Raw genomic sequence first — 17,044 nt, forward strand, 5'->3', positions numbered from 1 at the left:
TCTGGGCCAGCCCGTCTGGTCCCTGCCTTGCCATGCCCCCAAATCCATGCCCACCTCCCGTGGGACACCGGCTTTTGGGCACTGTGGCACACAGAGGTTGTGTCACACACAAGGAAGGTGTCCCCAGCCCTGCCGGGGTCTCAGGCTGGCAGTCCCTGCCTGCAAAGTGACCAGGGATTCTCCCTGGGAATGGGATTGGACATCAACATCCACTTTTGGTTCCAGCAGCCATGCCAGCCCCTCATCCCGGTGCTGGGCCGGGCTGAGCCGTGCCGAGCTGTGCCAGCTGCGGCTCCAGGGCGTTGTGCCCAGCCCCGGCGCGTCCCCGCGGCTGCCGGCTGGCACCAAATGAAGACAAATGGGCTGGGTGACACATCAGCATCCATTAACGGCAGCACCGTGTCGGGATCGCTGGGGACGTGCCAGCACCGGCAGCAGGACCGGCAGCACTGGGTCCAGCACCCCACCCGGGAGCCCAGGGGGTCAGCGGGGTCAGCCTTGGGCTTCCACACCCCCAGCTCGGCTCTGCCCAGAGCCCACCCGGAGCTGTTGGCGAGGGAAGGAGCTGGATGCGATCCAGCCCTGGCAGCACGGCCCCCTCACATCCCCATCGCTCTGAGCCCCTCACCCCTGCAGCCCCAGCTCCTGCTCTCACACCTGCCTCTCACAGGGCCTTTTTGGGGGTGCACACATGAACCCCCCCTTGCCGGTGCCGACTCATCTCTCAGGTGGCTCAGGCATCCCAGGACGTGGCATTGCCAGCACTGGAAGGGATATCCAGCCCATGCGGTGCCTGTGCCGCAGTTCTCCAGGGGGGGATCAGGAGCAGCCTCGGGATGAGGCGAGAGCACCGACCCTGCCAACCTTTTCCACCCCCTGACCTTTCCCCAGCCCCTCTCGGAAATGCCACGGAGCTCCTCGCCCGGCCAGACGAAATGTCAGGGAAGGTGGATGGAATATTTCCAGCCGCTGCGCCGGCTGCTGCGGGGGGTTTTCCCCAGCGCTGCGAGCGGCTCCAGAGGGAGCACGGGCTGCGCTCCAGCCTGCCCCCATCCTTGTCCCCATCCTCATCCCTGTGCCACCCCGGCGCAGGGCCAAGCCGCGCTCGGCTGGCTGCGAGCGTTTAAGCAGAATTGAGTGTATGTTCAGGCACTTTCAAACACAAGTAATCTTCATCTGGGAGACGGGAAGTGAAATATGTTATTGCCGGGCGCAGTAAATTACCCGTGCCAGCCCCAGCGGATAAAACATCGCCGTCGCCGGCCGGCGCAGTCACTCACCCGCGCTGGGCCACCACCGTCCTATCAATTACAAAATAAATGGCTGCTGGTCAGCCCGGACACGGGGCCAGGGCTTGTGTGGCCACCGTGGCACCGGGACCTGCCCCAGCACCAGGCAGCACCCGGTGCTGGCAGATGGATTCCTCCTGTAAAGCACCAGAAGGACAGCGGGAGCTGGGGATGGCCCGGCACTTCCAGCAGCTCCTCCAAGCAGCTCGTTGTGCCGGCTGGTTCAGCTCCCGCTCCCCGGGAATGGCCCCAGAGGGGCGTCCTTGTCATCGTGGTGATGCTGCTTCGTCAGGGCTAACGAGCTGCCGCTGCGGCGGAAGCGCCCGGGGAAGGCGAGAGGCGAGCGCGCAGCTCCCGCTCCTTTATTTTCCTGGGAAAGACCTTCGGAAAGCCAAGCCTGAGCCTCTAAAATAAATAAAATAAATTCCTGCAACTTTAACAATCATTGTGTTGGATTTGGGAGATGTTATTCCTTGTGACAGACAAGGGCAATTATCTGCTATCCGCCAGCAGTTTTAGCCTAATTTCATTACTGCTGTGCAATTCTTCCCGAGCCGCCAGTCTATCACTGTCTCCCAGAAAGGATTAGCCGGCACTTTCTTCATCTTCAAATGAATTTTAGCTGTCATGCCCTTGATGAATAGAAGAGGGAGGACGGTGAACCCACGCCAGTGAGCGTGGCAGCCTGGCTGTGCCGGCACCAGGACCGTGCTGGAGCATCACCGGAGCTGCCGGGATGTGCCCTGGGATTTCCTGCCATGCAGGATGAATCGGCCACGGGGTTTTCTTGGAGAGCACACTGGAAGCGGGCAGGGCTCGAGCTGGTGCCCAGCATCCAGGAAGGATTAAAATGACAGGATCTGTAATACAAGGAAATAATGAACACGCCATCCTTCCCCCTCGCCAGGAGATGCTTATCTGTCAGCCCGGGCCACTGAGGGATAGAGAAAAGCAATTTCAACTTCAGAGCTGAAACTGCAGATGCTGCTGCAGGGAGAGCGTCCAGGAGACGGTGTCCCGGGAGGATCCACCATGGTCACAGAGCTGACGGGAGAACTGAGGCTTCATTTTCCTGGCCAAGCTGGAATAAGGCACAGGGAGCCCAGCTCAACGTGTGCCAGAGCATCTTGTCCCCATGGCCTCAAGTTGTGCCAGGGGAGGGTCAAGTTGGACATCAGGAGGAATTTCCTCATGGAAAGGGTGATCAGGCATGGGAAGGGGCTGCTCAGGGAGGTCTGGAGTCCCCATCCCTGGAGGTGTCCAAGGAAGGACTGGACGTGGCACTCAGTGCTCCGGGCTGGGTGGGAAAGTGGGGATTGGGCACAGCTTGGACTCGATGGTATTGGAGGTCTTTCCCAACCTGAATGATCCTGGGATTCTGTGAAGTAACACGGGAAACACTCGAGCCCAACAGCAAGGAGAGCCCAGCTGCCCTCGGGACACCCAGAGGGGTGCAGGCCCATCCCGGGTTCCCCCAGGATGTGGGACGTCACCTTGCGTAAAAGGAAGCTCAGGAGCCGGGGGCTGGCGCCGGCCCAGGGGCTCCGTTATTTTTGTAAACGTTCATTGCCACCCGGCACAGCATCCTGGCAGAATATTTTAGCACCTTTAATGCAATTTCCTACTCCCTCTGAAATACCATTTTAATAGAACCCAGCCACACCGTGTACCTGCTCCCTAATAAACCTCTGCGACTTTAATGAACTAAATAGCAAATTACTTTTTTATTCAAGAATGAAATTTCATCATATTCATAATTCATATTTTATTTCAGACATCTGCTGCTGATTACATTACATTTAACTAAAATTAGATGATGCTCAGAATGTAATTAAGCCCCTGCCAAATTCTCTGGCCCACCAATACCAGCCTCGCTCAGCGGGGGCCGCTTGGAACCTAATATGTAATTAGGAGCTATTTTCTAGCTGTTTTTAAAGTCTGAAAATTAGCTGCCTTTATTAATCACACAGACAAATATAAAGCAGAGCCAACGCTTGCTGAAATTTCTAAAAAGGATTTTTTTTTAATTATACACCACATAGCGCTGAGACTCATTTTGAATGTTGATTTGTTGTGCACTGACATTTTGACAACTAGTTCTCAATTTGTCTGTCGTAGTTAGGCAACAACAAAGCAGACGGTAATACTTAACTTTCAAAACCTTCAGCGTGCTGGGAGGGGAGAGGGATGGGGGGGGACGGGCTCCCCACGAGCCCTGGGAATGGGAGAGCCCCGAAATCCCTGGGGATGGGAGGCAGAGGGGGCAGAGAGCCCTTCTGCAGAGGGAGGTGCCAGATGCACAAATCGCCCTTTGAAATGGCTCGGGGGGGGGTCCCGACTCGCCCCGGGGGACTCCCACACCCCCCAAACCCTTTGGGCATATCCGAGGACACGGCGCTGGCCCCGCAGGTGGTCCCAGTGCCACCCCCTGTCCCCAGGAGGGACCCCGGGAGCAGCGGGAGCCCCGAGGGGTGTGAGCAGCCCCCCAGCCCCGCGTGGCTGCGCGCTGACATTTCCTCTCTCTCCCTGACCCTGTTCCTGCTCTCTCCGTGATCTCCAATAATGTCACTGCCTCCTCAGCATCTACTCAGCGGAGCAGAAAGAAGGCACTGCTGACACGGAGCGCAAACAAACAATAATACCATCTGTGCCTGCCAGGGCCGGCCGGGGAGCGCCGGGGTCCCGGCTCAGGGGAGGACGTGCCGGGGAGGGCAGGAGCCCTCCGGGGCACTGGGACATTCCCCAGGGATGGCGGGAGACACCCCGGCAGCGATGCTGGCCCGGGCACCGGCTGCGAAGGAAAAGGAAGATTTTAAAAGGTATTTTTATATAAAGTGTTTTCCTTTTCGCTGTCACTAAGCAGCGGTGACCCCCAGCTCTCACCGGACCTCCACGTTCCGCAATTCCTCAGTCAGTCCCTCCTTTAGGCTGGAGCACAGCCTCCCCTCCCCGTCCCTGTGCTGGCTATTAGAGGCAAAGCCAGGCTCGTTAGTCTTTCTGCAAAGCTCGTAATGTGAAAAATGAAGCTCAAGAAAAATTAGCCAAATTACCAGGCTAATCCTTCAGCAGCAATTGCTGCCCTGCTGCACATCCGTCCCGCGGGGGGCCTGGGAGAGGAGGGGACAATCCATGGGGAGAACACGCTCCACAGGCTTCAGTTTTGTTCCCAAAGCAGCAAAGCACGGGAGAGACAGGGCTGTGCCTCATTCTGCCCCACTCCGTGTCCCCGTGGAGCATCAGTCCCACGGCAGCAGCTGCCCGGGCTGAGGAGGGGCAGCGATGGGGGCCCTGTGTCCCAGGGCTCAGGAAGTCACAGCAGGAGGTTGTCACTTGGTGTAAGTGAAAAGTGTGGAAGGTGGGGTCAGGAACATCCCAGCCATCCCTCGGGTTATCCCGCTGGGTGTAGCAATGCCCCTGCGAAGCCTTTGATGGAGCTGCTGAAGGAAGCGTTTGGAAAGGAGGGAATGGGCACTCCCGTGCTCACAGATGGACGTGGAATCTGTGCTCACTTCCAACAGACTGCGACTGGCTCCAGCTGCTGACTTCAGCAGTTCTCAGCCCTGTGGCACAGGGAAGGCAGATCCCAGCACTGCCCTGGCCCAGGGCCCCTCCTATAGACCCCAGTCTGGGTCACCCTCCTGCCACCACCCTCCCTGCCCCGGGAATGTCAGCACTTCCACTCCGGCACGGAGCAGAGCAGGATGAGCGCTGCTGGAGGAAACCTGCAGAGGCGTCTGGTTCAGGTTGGACACCAGGAGGAATTTCCTCATGGAAAGGGTGGTCAGGCATGGGAAAGGGCTGCCCAGGGAGGTCTGGAGTCCCCATCCCTGCAGGTGTCCAAGGGATGCCTGGATGTGGCACTCAGTGCTCTGGGCTGGGTGACAGGTGGGGATTGGGCACAGCTTGGACTCGATGACCTTGGAGGTCTTTCCCAACCTGAAGGATCCTGGGATTCTGTGAATTTCCCCTCAGTTCTGGCTCCCAGCCCTCAGAGCCAACGAGGCTCTGCCCCAGACACGTTATTTTGAAGGGAAGTTCCCTGTGCTGGATCTGGCATCTCTTTGTGCCAACATCACAAAGTAGACACATGTAAGTGGTTAAAGTCAACACACTCCCAGATCCTCACATTGATTACACTGTATTAGAAAATGGTAAATTATTTATCAGCCTTTCTGACTTGTGATTAGTGTAAAGCCGCTCTCAGATGCAAATTGGAATTGTAATTAGACATGTAGAAAGGCAGCATCTGAGACCTGCTTTCCTGAAGCAGTGTAAGGTGCTTTTTTCCTTTTGTATCCAGCATAATTATCAAAGAACACTTTGCACATAAAAAAAAAGTGGATTTATTAAAAACAGAGACAGTTTTACATGGGATCAGGGGAACTAAAGCTGGTCACCATGATGCTGGGAGTTTAGAGCTAGAACATCTCAGCTTCTCCCACTTGATTTTTTTTAGCCCTGGACTGGAAGGGGAAGGCAAGTTCCCCACCTCTGCCAATTCATTACTCAGCTTTGAGTGAAGTGATTCTTGAACACAGCTACACTTAAAAACCCACTTAAAAAACCCACCCCAGACAAACAGAGCGATGATAAAACCCCTTTGGCAGGTACTGCAGTGACCACAGTCCCTCAGAATCAGCTCATGACTCCCAGAGATTCTGGCCTCAGCCACTTCCCTTTCACTCTGTGGCACAGCTCATTAAAATTTCAGGAGTAAAAAATGCATTTACATTTGCGTAATAAGTCTAAATGCATTTAGGTTTTAGAGTTTGTCAACTGCAACTTACGGTGAGCTTTTGAGGACGTGGTTTGGGTTTCTTTCCCCTGCTTAATTACACCAAAGTAAACCCAACACCAGGCAGGGGCAGGGACGTGCTGGTTCAAGACTGAAGTGTGAGAGAACAGCTTTTACAAGGAGGAATTTTAAGCCTGCCCTTGGCCTGGAGCTGCCTTCCTTGCAGGTGCTGTTTGAGCCAGACCTTGAGCATGTGAGTAAAAACCAGAGTCTGACTACAGAACTCTGCTTATCAGCCCAGGCAGAGATTATGGAAAAGAGTGAAAGCCAGTAATTTCACTAGAATTGTGCTTTATCTTGCATTTTAATTATCCAACACTTAATTGGTAGCAGGGAAGAGCTGTATTAAAGGTTTGCTCTTCATTGGGAATTGTAGGCCAGAAGAAACAGAGACCTGAGCATCAAGCCCTGAGCTGCCAAAGATGCTCTTCACCCAAAAATGTCAAAGCACCGTGCAGATCCACCTTGCCAGCCCCCACGGGACACCAGGGATGAGGGAACGGACACCACATGCATCTGAAGCAGCAAAGTGTCATTATCCACCCTGGAATCCAGCCAAGCCCCTCTCCTCCTGCCCCTTGGGATTAGCACAGCAGTTGAGGAAGGAAATTGAAACCAGGATTTTGAGAGCCTTGGTCTAACACCACTGGCTGGGTGCTCCCAGGTCCCCATGGCAGCCCCAAATCCCAGTGACACCAGCCCCCAAACTGGCTCCATAACCACGTCTGGAGGCCCTCAGCCACACAGGAGAGGGGAAAGAAGTTTCCAGGCATCTGGGCACACAAAGCTCTGAGGACATGGTGCCAAGGGCTCAGTCCTGCCAGAGGCAGCAGCTCAGCTCTGGGTGAGCGCGTGCAGCACTTGGGCACTCAGAGAGGAGCAGGAGTGCAGGGTCACCCCGGGGGCCCCGATCTTGGTCTCCCAGCATTCAAATCCACAGGCACACAAGTCTTGCTTGGCTGCTTCCACGGCCAGAGGGGAGGTGTCTGCCAAGAGCAAGGCAAGAGCAGCCAGCGAGTCAGCTCGGCCACTGCAGGGAGAGGGAAAGGGCCATGGCTCCTCCAAACACAGCCCCTGGCACGGGGCCAGTGCCCTCAGGGGCTGACACACATAAATGAACACTCTGAATCAGCTCTGGATGACACACTGCAACCCACAGTGCCAGGCAGTGCTGGGACATATCCCACCCATCCCTCCAGAGCCAGACCTGGGCTGGCAGTGATCCCTCTGCTCCCAAACCTGACCCCCCAGGGCTGTGAGGAAGACAAGGATGCCCAAGGGGCTGTTACTGACCTGGTGGCAGCAGGGTGATGCCACAGCCACCCCCGCCAGCCCCGGTCAGTTTGCTGTGCAGGCTGTGGGACGCTGTCACCTGGCACAGCCTGTCCAGGGAGGGGTGGCCCACTCCGAGCACGTTTAAGTGGTGTTGGTTTATGTCAAAGAATTCCTAAAAGCAACCACAAAGAGAGGAGATGAGCACACATCACGATAGAGGCTCTTTACAGCAGTGGCAGCCCTGCTTTCCCACCCTTCACAACCACCTCATCTCTGCAGAAATTTGGCCACCAGCACCAGGAGCAAGGTCAGGCCAGAGTCTGAGCTCTGGGCTGCTCATGTGCCCCAGTCCCCCCTCCCGACTTGCAGAGTGACAGGGGTACCACAGCTCCTGCACCTCCCAAGAAAATCCTGATCACTGCAAGCTGCCAGCAGGAATTTATTCCAGAGCTCTCCGATGCCTCGCGACTGCTTGTCCTCTGCCCTGTCACTCGAGTGCTGAGCAGGAGGCTGTGCAAGGCCCCTCATCGGCTGTGGGAAGGGCACCGAGCCAGCAGCTCTCATTCCTGGCTGTCACCCTGCTCCCTACTCTGCAATCCATCTGGCAAAGCCAAATCCAGGTACTTCTGACACGGCTGAGGCATTGCTGGAGAGGTGACATGGAGGGACCTCCCCGTGTTCAGTCTGTGCAGCACTGCTCCCTCCTCACGGGCAGGGCCCGGGCTGGGAGCCAAGGAGCCTCTTGGCAGCACCACGCCGGGAATCTGGCACCCAGCTCAAGTGGGGTCGAGAGGGTCCTTCCCTCCAGGAGCACCACAGGCCCCTCTGAGCAAGCCCATCCTCCCGGCAGAGCTGTGGGAGCATCCCTGCCATGCTTCCCACCCAGCCAGACCCGCTACTCCCAGAGAAAGCTGCCCCAGCAGCACAGTCTGAACGGCCCAAGGGATGGACACCACCACACAGAAGTGGAAGTTACAGCTTCTCCCCTCCCAGTAGGACAGGTGAGGAATTCAGGAGCACAGGGAAGGGCTTGGCCTGTGCTTGGAGCATGTCTGGAACAGGGCCAGGAGCTCCCAGGCTCCCTGGGCACCACAGGGCCCTCCCAGCCCATCAGCATCTGCAGCAGAGGAAGGTTGTTCTCAGCAACACTGCTCTGACAGCCCGACTCCATCCCCTCCAAAGCATGTAGTGACTCTTCCCAGAGGGTTTCACAAGCCAGGAACCAGCCAGGACAGGACCAGTCCCAGAGAGGCTTCCTAAGAGCAGCCTTGTGCTCCCTCCCCCAGCAAGTGGCACTGAGCTCGTCCCTGCCTGCAGCTCCTGGTGAGCTGGGAGGGACTCTGTGCACAGGGAGCAGCAGGGCAGTGTCAGCCACATCCCCCTCCCTCAGCTCCACCCAGGAATCCTGCCAGCACCACACAGAAGGGGCACTGCAGAAAGAATCCCTCTCCCCCTCCGGAGCATTTCTGCCTGTTGTTTAAGGAACTGTGGGAAGAGGAAGGAGCTGGCGGCAGGCAGAGCTCAGCCACCACCCATTCCAGGCTGGGCAGGACACACGTCCATCCAGAGGCCTCTTTATATGCCTGAGTGAGGGCACAGCACTGCCTGTGATGATCCAAGACACCTGTCATCTCCTGATCCAAAATCTGCCAGGAATCTGATGACAGCTTATGACACACTAGACTAGTTCCATGGTTCAAATACAGCGCTGGCCAGAGCTGCACATTTCAGAAACAGCCCCAAAGATAGATTTTTATATATATGTGCTGCATCTAATCAGCTGGGCCTCTGTGGGCTCTTCAAGCACAAGACAAAACAAGATTCAACCTGCTCACCGCAGTGCTGCTTCCTGGGTGTGGGACACAAGGATGCTTTGGCATTTTCCACGTGAGGATCTCAAAGCATAACTCGAATTATTCCCCCCTCTTCCCTGTCCCCTGATCCTTCTGACAGCCTGAGGATGTGGAATTAGGATGAGGAGTTGTGTGAAGCTGTGCTGTGAACAGACTGCAGACCTCCCCCAGCTGATGGCAGCTCAGCCCACCCCAGTGGGTCCAGAATCCCACCATCCCCCCGGTGCAAAGGGAGCAGAACTCTGCTATGAATCCCACGGGAACGATCCAGAGCAAGAGCAAGGACAAGCAGAGGTCCTCCTGAGAGCCAAGGGGAGGGATCCAGATGCCAACAAGGACTGGTACCAAATGGCTCCTGAGTGTCCAAGTTGGCTCCCTGGGCCAGGCCAGATTTGCCTCAGCTGGGACATGGCCACACATCCCTCCCCCACGGTGCTGTGGAGCAGCATTACAGCACTCTCAGCACTTCTTCCACTCGGAAGCCTGTTCCTCCCCCTCCCCAGCCTCTCCTCTTTGAGCAAAGCCAAGACAAACAGATCTTTGTGTGCACCTCGTGCATCAATGTCAGGTCAGCCCTGGGCACAGCTCTGTCTGTGGCTCTCTGGAGCCAGGATGAGCATGGAACACCAGGAGCTGGCTGGGAACCAGTCAGTCCATCACAAACCAGTGGCTCTGGGCTCTCTCCTCACTCCAGCCCTGGCAATGACAGAGCACTTACTTCACAGGCAGCGACTGCCAGAGCTGTGGCACTGAGATCACTCCATGTAAGAGAAACAAACCCTCCAGAGCCACAGGTCCCCAGAGCCCCAGGCCTGCTCCCTCCTTCCCTGCACACAGCTGGGGAGAGGCACCAGCAGCAGCTTCTGGCTCCTGGCTCCAGGAAGGGCATTAAAAGCAGCACACCCAGACCACGGTTTCACTCGGAACTGAACATTTCCTGCTATCACTTTTTTTTTCAGACCTAATGTTCTTTAAATGACATTTTGATGTTCAACAGTAACAGTGGCTAAAAATACTGGCGAGCAAACCCCTTACCTCCAGCACAGGGTAATGCTCCGGTGATGGATTTGCAGGCATCGCTTCCAGAACACTTTGGCACTCCTGAGAAATGGCATCGATGGAGTCCAGCACCGGGTTCATTATGGCAGGGAACTGGAAAGGGGGAAGGAGGGATGTGAGGTGCCTGCTTGCTGCTCTTTCAATACCACTGGGAGGAAACTGGTCCCAGTCTCTCTGAGCTGGGCAATTCCTCACTCATTCCCAGAGCAGGGCGATGGTAACCTGCTCCTGCCTGCAGAAAAAGAAGGAAGAGAAGGAAACAGGCCAGAGGAAGGAACTGCTCTTTTCATGGTTGAAAACTGGCAATTTTAACTCCTGTTAAACTGGAGGAAGGGAGAAGATGAAACCCCATTCCCAGGCAGCTGGGAGATGGTGGCCACAGGAGGGATCTCCCAAAAGATCCCTGTGAGACCTGCAGTCCCACATGAGGGTTATCTCCCCAAAGTTATCCCCCACATCTCCATCCCACGACCACCTGCACCTTCAGGATCTTCTCCTTGACACCAGCCACCAGGACCTTGGTGCTCCGAGGGACTTTTGTGTTGGTCAGCAAGATCCTCAGAGTGGGCACCCTGGAAGCAACAGGAGGCAGAGAATCCCAGAGCGCTTTGGATTGGAAGGGACCTTAAAGCTCATCTCATTCCAACCCCCTGCCACGGGCAGGGAACATCTCCTGGCCTCTTTCCTTCCCAGTCCCCAAGGCTACAGCTTGTTCTGCCTCAAAAGGCCTCTTTGAGCAAGAACCCAAGTTAAGGAGTCCCATTCCTTTTACAAAACTTCAGCAGGTGCTTCAATGCTGGCTGGGTTCAGGCTGGTTCCTCCTGGAAACAAGGAACAACTGTACTAGAGCTATAAATAGGACTGTCATGTATTTACTGAAATCCATGTTTTTCAAGCAAATTTTTTCCTTTGAAATACTCTCTACAAGGGTAGCCAGCAGTGGCCATTAACTGCTAATAGAGAAATTTCATGCACTGTGAAAGATTTTAATGGAGTTAGATTATACTTCTCTGGCAGGAGGCACACACAGGACCCGGATTTCTCTCTGCCAATGTGTTTTCCCACCACCAGGTAAGCACAAAGTTCCCCCTCCCCACAATGTCATTTGCTGCCAGGAGCAGATCCATTCCTGCTGCCCATAATGCCATGAAATTAATATTGATCCTTTGTGCTCTGTTCATCTAATGTCAGATAATGACCAAACATTTCATTGTCCCCATCCACCCCAACAACTGAGGCTGCCCACAATCAAAATGGGGCTGCAGAGCCCTTCCCACATTCCAGCCATCTCCCATCATCCTCATACCCTCCAACACCCACCCAGAGCCTCTCTGACATGTTCCACCCACCGTGTGTGAGGGTTATTTTTAAACTCCAGTATTACCTCTTTAATGGTGTGATTTTTCCTGCTTGGTATCTCAGGGCTCCACCTAAAGTAAAATACATGTATTGTCTCAGTGCAGAGCGAGCTGAGAGATAACACAGAAGGTCTTTCATCTTCAGAACCTCACCCAGAGCCTGTGACAGTAATTGCAAGAAACACCAGCTAAATGAACCATGTTCTCCAGCAGCATGGCCCTGCTTCACCTTAATGAGAGGGTCTGGCTGGACGTGCTTAACCCAAAGCCTTTTCCTTTGCTCTCCTCTCCTCCAGGATCACATCAAATAATTTTTTGAAAAGGCAAAGAGTTTGGTCAGCATGAAATCTTTCCTGAAAAAAACCAGAACCCAGCAGCGATTCCCCACAGCAGAGCCAAGCACGTGGGGTTCCAGGGACTGAACGTGTGCACTGGGTGGCAGCAGCTATCCTGCAGCGTGGAATTTCGTTGTCCAGAAGGAATGTCTCACTTGGCTCCTACCCTCACAGAGGCACTGCGATTAGGTCTCATTAGAAAGATTATTAACAGCCTCCAAGGACACTTTCAAAACACTGGGAAGTCGCTGCTAATTGAAACTAAATGACAGCTGTCCAACTGCATTTTCCCCTGCATTATCCCTGGGACAGGATTAGGTTTCTTTGTTCACTGCAGAATGTTTAAGTATCAGTTATTTGCAGCGAGGTCTCTGCCTCGTGGCACCTGCCTGGGGGGGGACAGAGCTCTGGTGTTCCTGCAGCCAGTTCCCAACATTCCAGTTGGCTCCAGGCCCAGCTCACAGATGGGGCAAACTGAGGCAGGGAAGGATTCCCTGTGCTCAGGCCAAAAACAGGGACCTGAATTTGGGAGTTTCTGCCTGGGAAGCAGCAAACACACCTACCCCAGGTGCCAACAGCATTATCCACACCTGACGGATTGCCATGGATCACCCGCTCCCCTCGGAAGGCCCAGCTGTTAATCAGTGTCAGCTCTTCTTCTGTCCACCTGGAAGGCAAGGAAATGACTCCAACACAAACCACTCCAAACCAGTGGAGGGAGCAGATTCAGGAGGAAGATTCCAGCCCTGACCTGGTAAAGATCAGATTTCATGGAATTCAAGTCCCGACTCATCCCCACCTCACCAAACATGGTGTGTTAACCACACACTGGAAAGGCTGGGGGAGTTGGGATTGTTCAGCCTTGGGGTCACCTAATTCCAGTGCCTGACAGGGCTACAAGAAACATGGAGAGAGACTATTTACAAGGGCCTGGAATGACAGGACAACAGGGAACGGCTTAAAGTTGACAGAGATTGACAGGTTTAGATTGGATACTAGGAGAGAATTCTTCCCTGTGAGGGTGGTGAGGCCCTGGCACAGGTTGGGCAGGGACAGCATCCACTATCCCAGGCTGCTCCAAGCCCCATCCAACCTGGCCTTGGACACTTCCAGGGATCCAGGGGCAGCCACAGCTTCTCTGGGCACCCTGTGCCAGGGCCTCACCCCCTCCCATAGAGGAATTCCCAATAGCCCATCTCATCCTGCTCTCAGTCTGAGCACAAAAACACACCTCTGACCCTGCCTGCACACCACAAGTCCATTCGATGGGTATTCCACGCTGGAGCAGAGGCACAAATCCACATTTTGGAAAAGCCTCACAGCATCCTGCAAGGCAAGGCAGAAACTCCAAGAGCCACCTGCTATCCAGAAACCATTTCACTTCACTCCCACTTCCCTGGGCCTCAGCTGAATGTCTTTATCCATGTCCACACACCTTGCATTCCACCTGCCAGGATTTAATCTGGGAGCGCTCAGCAAACAGCTCACACCTCCAGCCTCAGGAACTGGAGCGCTGTAAACCACTTGTTTCTAATCCTCTTTGAGAGGCTGCGATTCCTCCCGACACAGGAGCCTCTCAATCCTGCTGTTCTTTTCTTGCCATGGGAAGCCAAACCCTTCTGAAGTCTGACACCCCCATCTCTCTGCACAGCAGCTGGAAGGCAGGAATTATGCTGGATCCATGCTGAAGCCACGGAGGGCGAGCAGGGAATGAAGACATCCTCGCTGCTCTGCTTGGAGCTGCCCTTTCATTTCCCAATTTGGGAGACTTGCTGGAGTACAGGGGGCAAAGTGCTCCCAACAAGAAGCTGTTTCTGGGTCAGGCTGCAAATTCTGGTTCAGAGGCAGAAAACAGAACCACCCCCCTTGCTGTCTCACTCTCAGCCCCACATAAAAACCCACACAACAGAGGTTGTGCCCCTCCAGCTTTGATTTTTAACAGCTTCAAACAGCCTCCTCTCACACAGGGCACAGCACCCCAGGCTTCCAAAGGTGAACTGCAAGGGTAGAAGGAAAGAAACTCTCTTTCACCAGGTACTGATAAAAGGGAAAGACAGGCAGGAGATCAGGAGGAAATGTAGCACATGCAGAAATAAGTTCACAGGAGATGCAAAAAAATCCCAGAAAGGATCCTCGAGGACTCAAAGCAAAACCCGTAAGATGCTCAGAGACAGAGGAAACTGAGGTTGAAAAATTTCAGTGTGTTCTACTCCATTGAAAAAATAAAGCTTTTTCCCCCTTTTTCAGGTTTCTTTATCTGACACTAGACAAGGGAAACAGGAGGAGTTTTACAAAGTCTCTGGGACAGGGCTGGAAACACTGGGCAGGGACAGAAGATGGGCTCAGGGTGTCACTTGTGGTCACAGCCAAAAGAGACCAGGAGAGGTGGCAGTGCCAGAATTCGTGCAGGTAAAAGGAAAGGTGGGGCACAGGGAGCAGAGCTCTGCATCCCAGGCTGGAATTCCTTACCTGGCTGTGGATTCTCCCTCCTGCAGCGGGCAGGAGATGGCTCCACACACCATGAGCAGGGCTGCAGCCAGACACACAGCATAGGCAGCGCTGGATCCCAGCCCTGCTCCTGTGGGCAGCTCCGACCACACCACGATATCCACGCTGGGCACATCCCTGGAACACAGACACACAGGGACTGACACAACCACCCCGGATTCCACCTCCAGACAACATTAAAAAGGCAAAGGAGGCCGATTAGGACTGATCTCAGGGAAAGCTGGGTGAAAACTGGCAACATCAGCACATGCATCTGACACATAGGGGCTTCAGGAGGGCTCACTCCCAAATTTGAGCAGCCTGGCCAAGCCATTGTGCTGGAATAAAGCCTTCCTGAATTGGATCCATAATTGGCACAGCTTGTCAGGCTGCTAGCAGGGGCACCTGGTAACTAAATACCTGAGCAGCACCACAAAGAGCCCCTTCAGAGATTGCTGTAAACTGGATTTTAAACGTATTTCGGAACAAAGTGTAAACATCCCAAATCTGGAATTGCACAGCCACGTCCCACTGGAGCAACAGGCTGGTGGAGAAGATGGAACATGGACATATCCATGTCCCTTTGCTCCACTGAACACACCTGGGTTGCGTCACAGACCCCAAAACCAAACCCAGGAGCTTTTCAGTGCTGCTGAGTGACAGTCCCAGTGCCACCCTGAGACTGCAGGGAAACCACGACCCAGCTGCATGTCCCAGTTCTTTAGTCTTTGATTTCTTGGATGAGAATACAGAAGTTGGGCTCTGCTTTGGTTTCTGACACTGCCCTGAGCACCCATCCAGTCACACCGAGATCATGAACGGTGCTGGGCTAAGCTGGGAACTGGAACAGCCCCAAGTTCTCACAGTTTTAGGGAGATCCAGCCCATAAAGAGATCAGACTTAGTTCAGACAACAAATTCACAGCTTATTTCTGTTTTTCCAGCCTAAGCCAGGATGACACGAGCTGCCTGCTGGAGGGAAGGGTGTCTGTGTTGTGACTGTGTTGTGGCATGAACTGCTCTGGTTTCAGCCCTCAAAACTAAATGAGAGCAGAGACTCCCAGCTCACCTGCCTGGGGCACCCACCCACCACCAAAATTTTGGGGCAGGAGGAGAGCCTTACCCATACTTAGCAGAAATAGCCAGGCACATATACAGGAAGGCAAGAGTAGCAAGGCTCTCTGGAGCTGAGGCTCCAGCAGCAATTCCAGCAAACTCCCTCAGTGCATCCAGCTGTTCTACGCTGGGGGACTTGGACTCATCAAAGTCAGCTATGGAAGCAAGCAGGGGAGAGTTTAAACACTTAGAAACCAGGGAATTGTTACACTGAGAGCAGTATTTACAACAAAACCTTCTGTTACAGTAGGCAGAAACAGCTGGAGCCAATTTCAGGTTCTACCTGAGGATTTGTGATAAAGTAAAAGGAACATCTTCACCAGCCACTCTGAAATCCCAGTGTTTCCCTGCCTACACCTCCCAGTGCATCCATCCATAATCACTACGGAAAACTCGGCAGGTCACAAACTCTTCATCAAAGAATGTGGATTTTGGAACTGGGATATCCTGGGCCTCCAGCCAGCACAAGGTGCTGCAGAAATTCTAGTGAGGGCTGGTGTGGGACAGACAGGCAGGAAAACAGGCACTGTATTCCTGACTTCCCCAGGAGCCCCCAGCTCTGAGCAGCTTCAGGAAGGCTCCTGTTTGGCCCCCACCAGTAACACACTGGGATGTGGACCCAGGCTGGCTCCTGTCTCTGTCACAGCAGCACGGGAACAAGTCCCTGGAACCCCAAACAGAAGGGAACAGGGCCACACACGGACACCTGAGCATCAGCAGGGTCACAAGGGGGACGTAAGTAACTAAGAAATGCAGGGACAGGCCAGTGAAACGCACACTGAGCGGGGTCAGAGACAGCCGGGTTCTGAAACACTGCAGGGGGGACAAATAACCCCCTGCAGGGTCACCCCCACGGGGGTTCTGCAAGGTCACCTCATGCGGGGTGCAGAAGGCACCGAGCAGCGCCGAGAGCCCCTCACTCCGCCGGGGCAGCGGCTCCCCCCCCTCGGCCCTTGCCTGCGATCCGCCCCCGCAGGGCCCAGAGGCCGGGGGTGTCCCAGCTCCTCAAGACGCCGACGCCGGGCAGGGAGACGCTCAGCCGGCCCTCAGCGCCGGGCCGCAGGCGGAGAAACGTCCGCAGGTCCAGCGCCACGGCCAGGGCCACCTGCGGGCGGAGAACGGGGGTCAGCGGGGCCGGACAGCCCTCACCGAGCTGGGCACCCCTTACTTTGCCCGGCAGCCCTCGCCGTGCCCTCACCTTGCCCAGCACCACCGCGTGCTCGCCGTGCAGGATCACCTTCCCCGGCGCCGACACCGCCAGCTCCCGCGCCCACATCGCCGCTGCCCCACGGCCCGCGCTGACTGACAGCCCCGCCCACCAACCGCGGCCGCGCCCTGCCCCGCCTCCCCGCGCCCAACCAATCGCCGAGCGCCTGGCAGGGGCGGGACTTGCGGGCGACCAATGGAAAGGCGACGTTGCGGGGTGGTGCGGCCCTGGGGTGACCGCGTGGGCTGAGGGCGGGACGGTGGCCACGCAG

The 17,044-nt window shown here is 55.2% G+C and overlaps 1 protein-coding gene across 2 annotated transcripts; it reads right to left on the minus strand.

Annotated features, from left to right (window-relative positions):
• Window positions 1-5,608: 5,608 nt before the first annotated feature.
• On the minus strand, window positions 5,609-16,877 carry MVK (mevalonate kinase). Of its 2 annotated transcripts, none has more exons than XM_032128096.1 (10): window positions 16,765-16,877; window positions 16,524-16,671; window positions 15,574-15,721; window positions 14,434-14,589; window positions 12,528-12,631; window positions 11,656-11,701; window positions 10,753-10,843; window positions 10,248-10,364; window positions 7,378-7,531; window positions 5,609-7,070 (listed from the first exon to the last, which is right to left on the minus strand). In XM_032128096.1, the coding sequence occupies exons 1-10, from the start codon at window positions 16,840-16,842 to the stop codon at window positions 6,919-6,921; spliced, it is 1,194 nt and encodes a 397-aa protein (XP_031983987.1). In that variant the 5' UTR covers window positions 16,843-16,877; the 3' UTR covers window positions 5,609-6,918. The 2 variants fall into 2 exon arrangements, with proteins under 2 accessions (XP_031983987.1, XP_031983988.1); XM_032128097.1 differs by having other exon boundaries at window positions 5,609-7,114.
• Window positions 16,878-17,044: the final 167 nt, after the last annotated feature.

The sequence above is a fragment of the Corvus moneduloides genome, chromosome 18 (genome assembly GCF_009650955.1).
Source record: "Corvus moneduloides isolate bCorMon1 chromosome 18, bCorMon1.pri, whole genome shotgun sequence".
Classification (NCBI taxonomy): domain Eukaryota; kingdom Metazoa; phylum Chordata; class Aves; order Passeriformes; family Corvidae; genus Corvus; species Corvus moneduloides.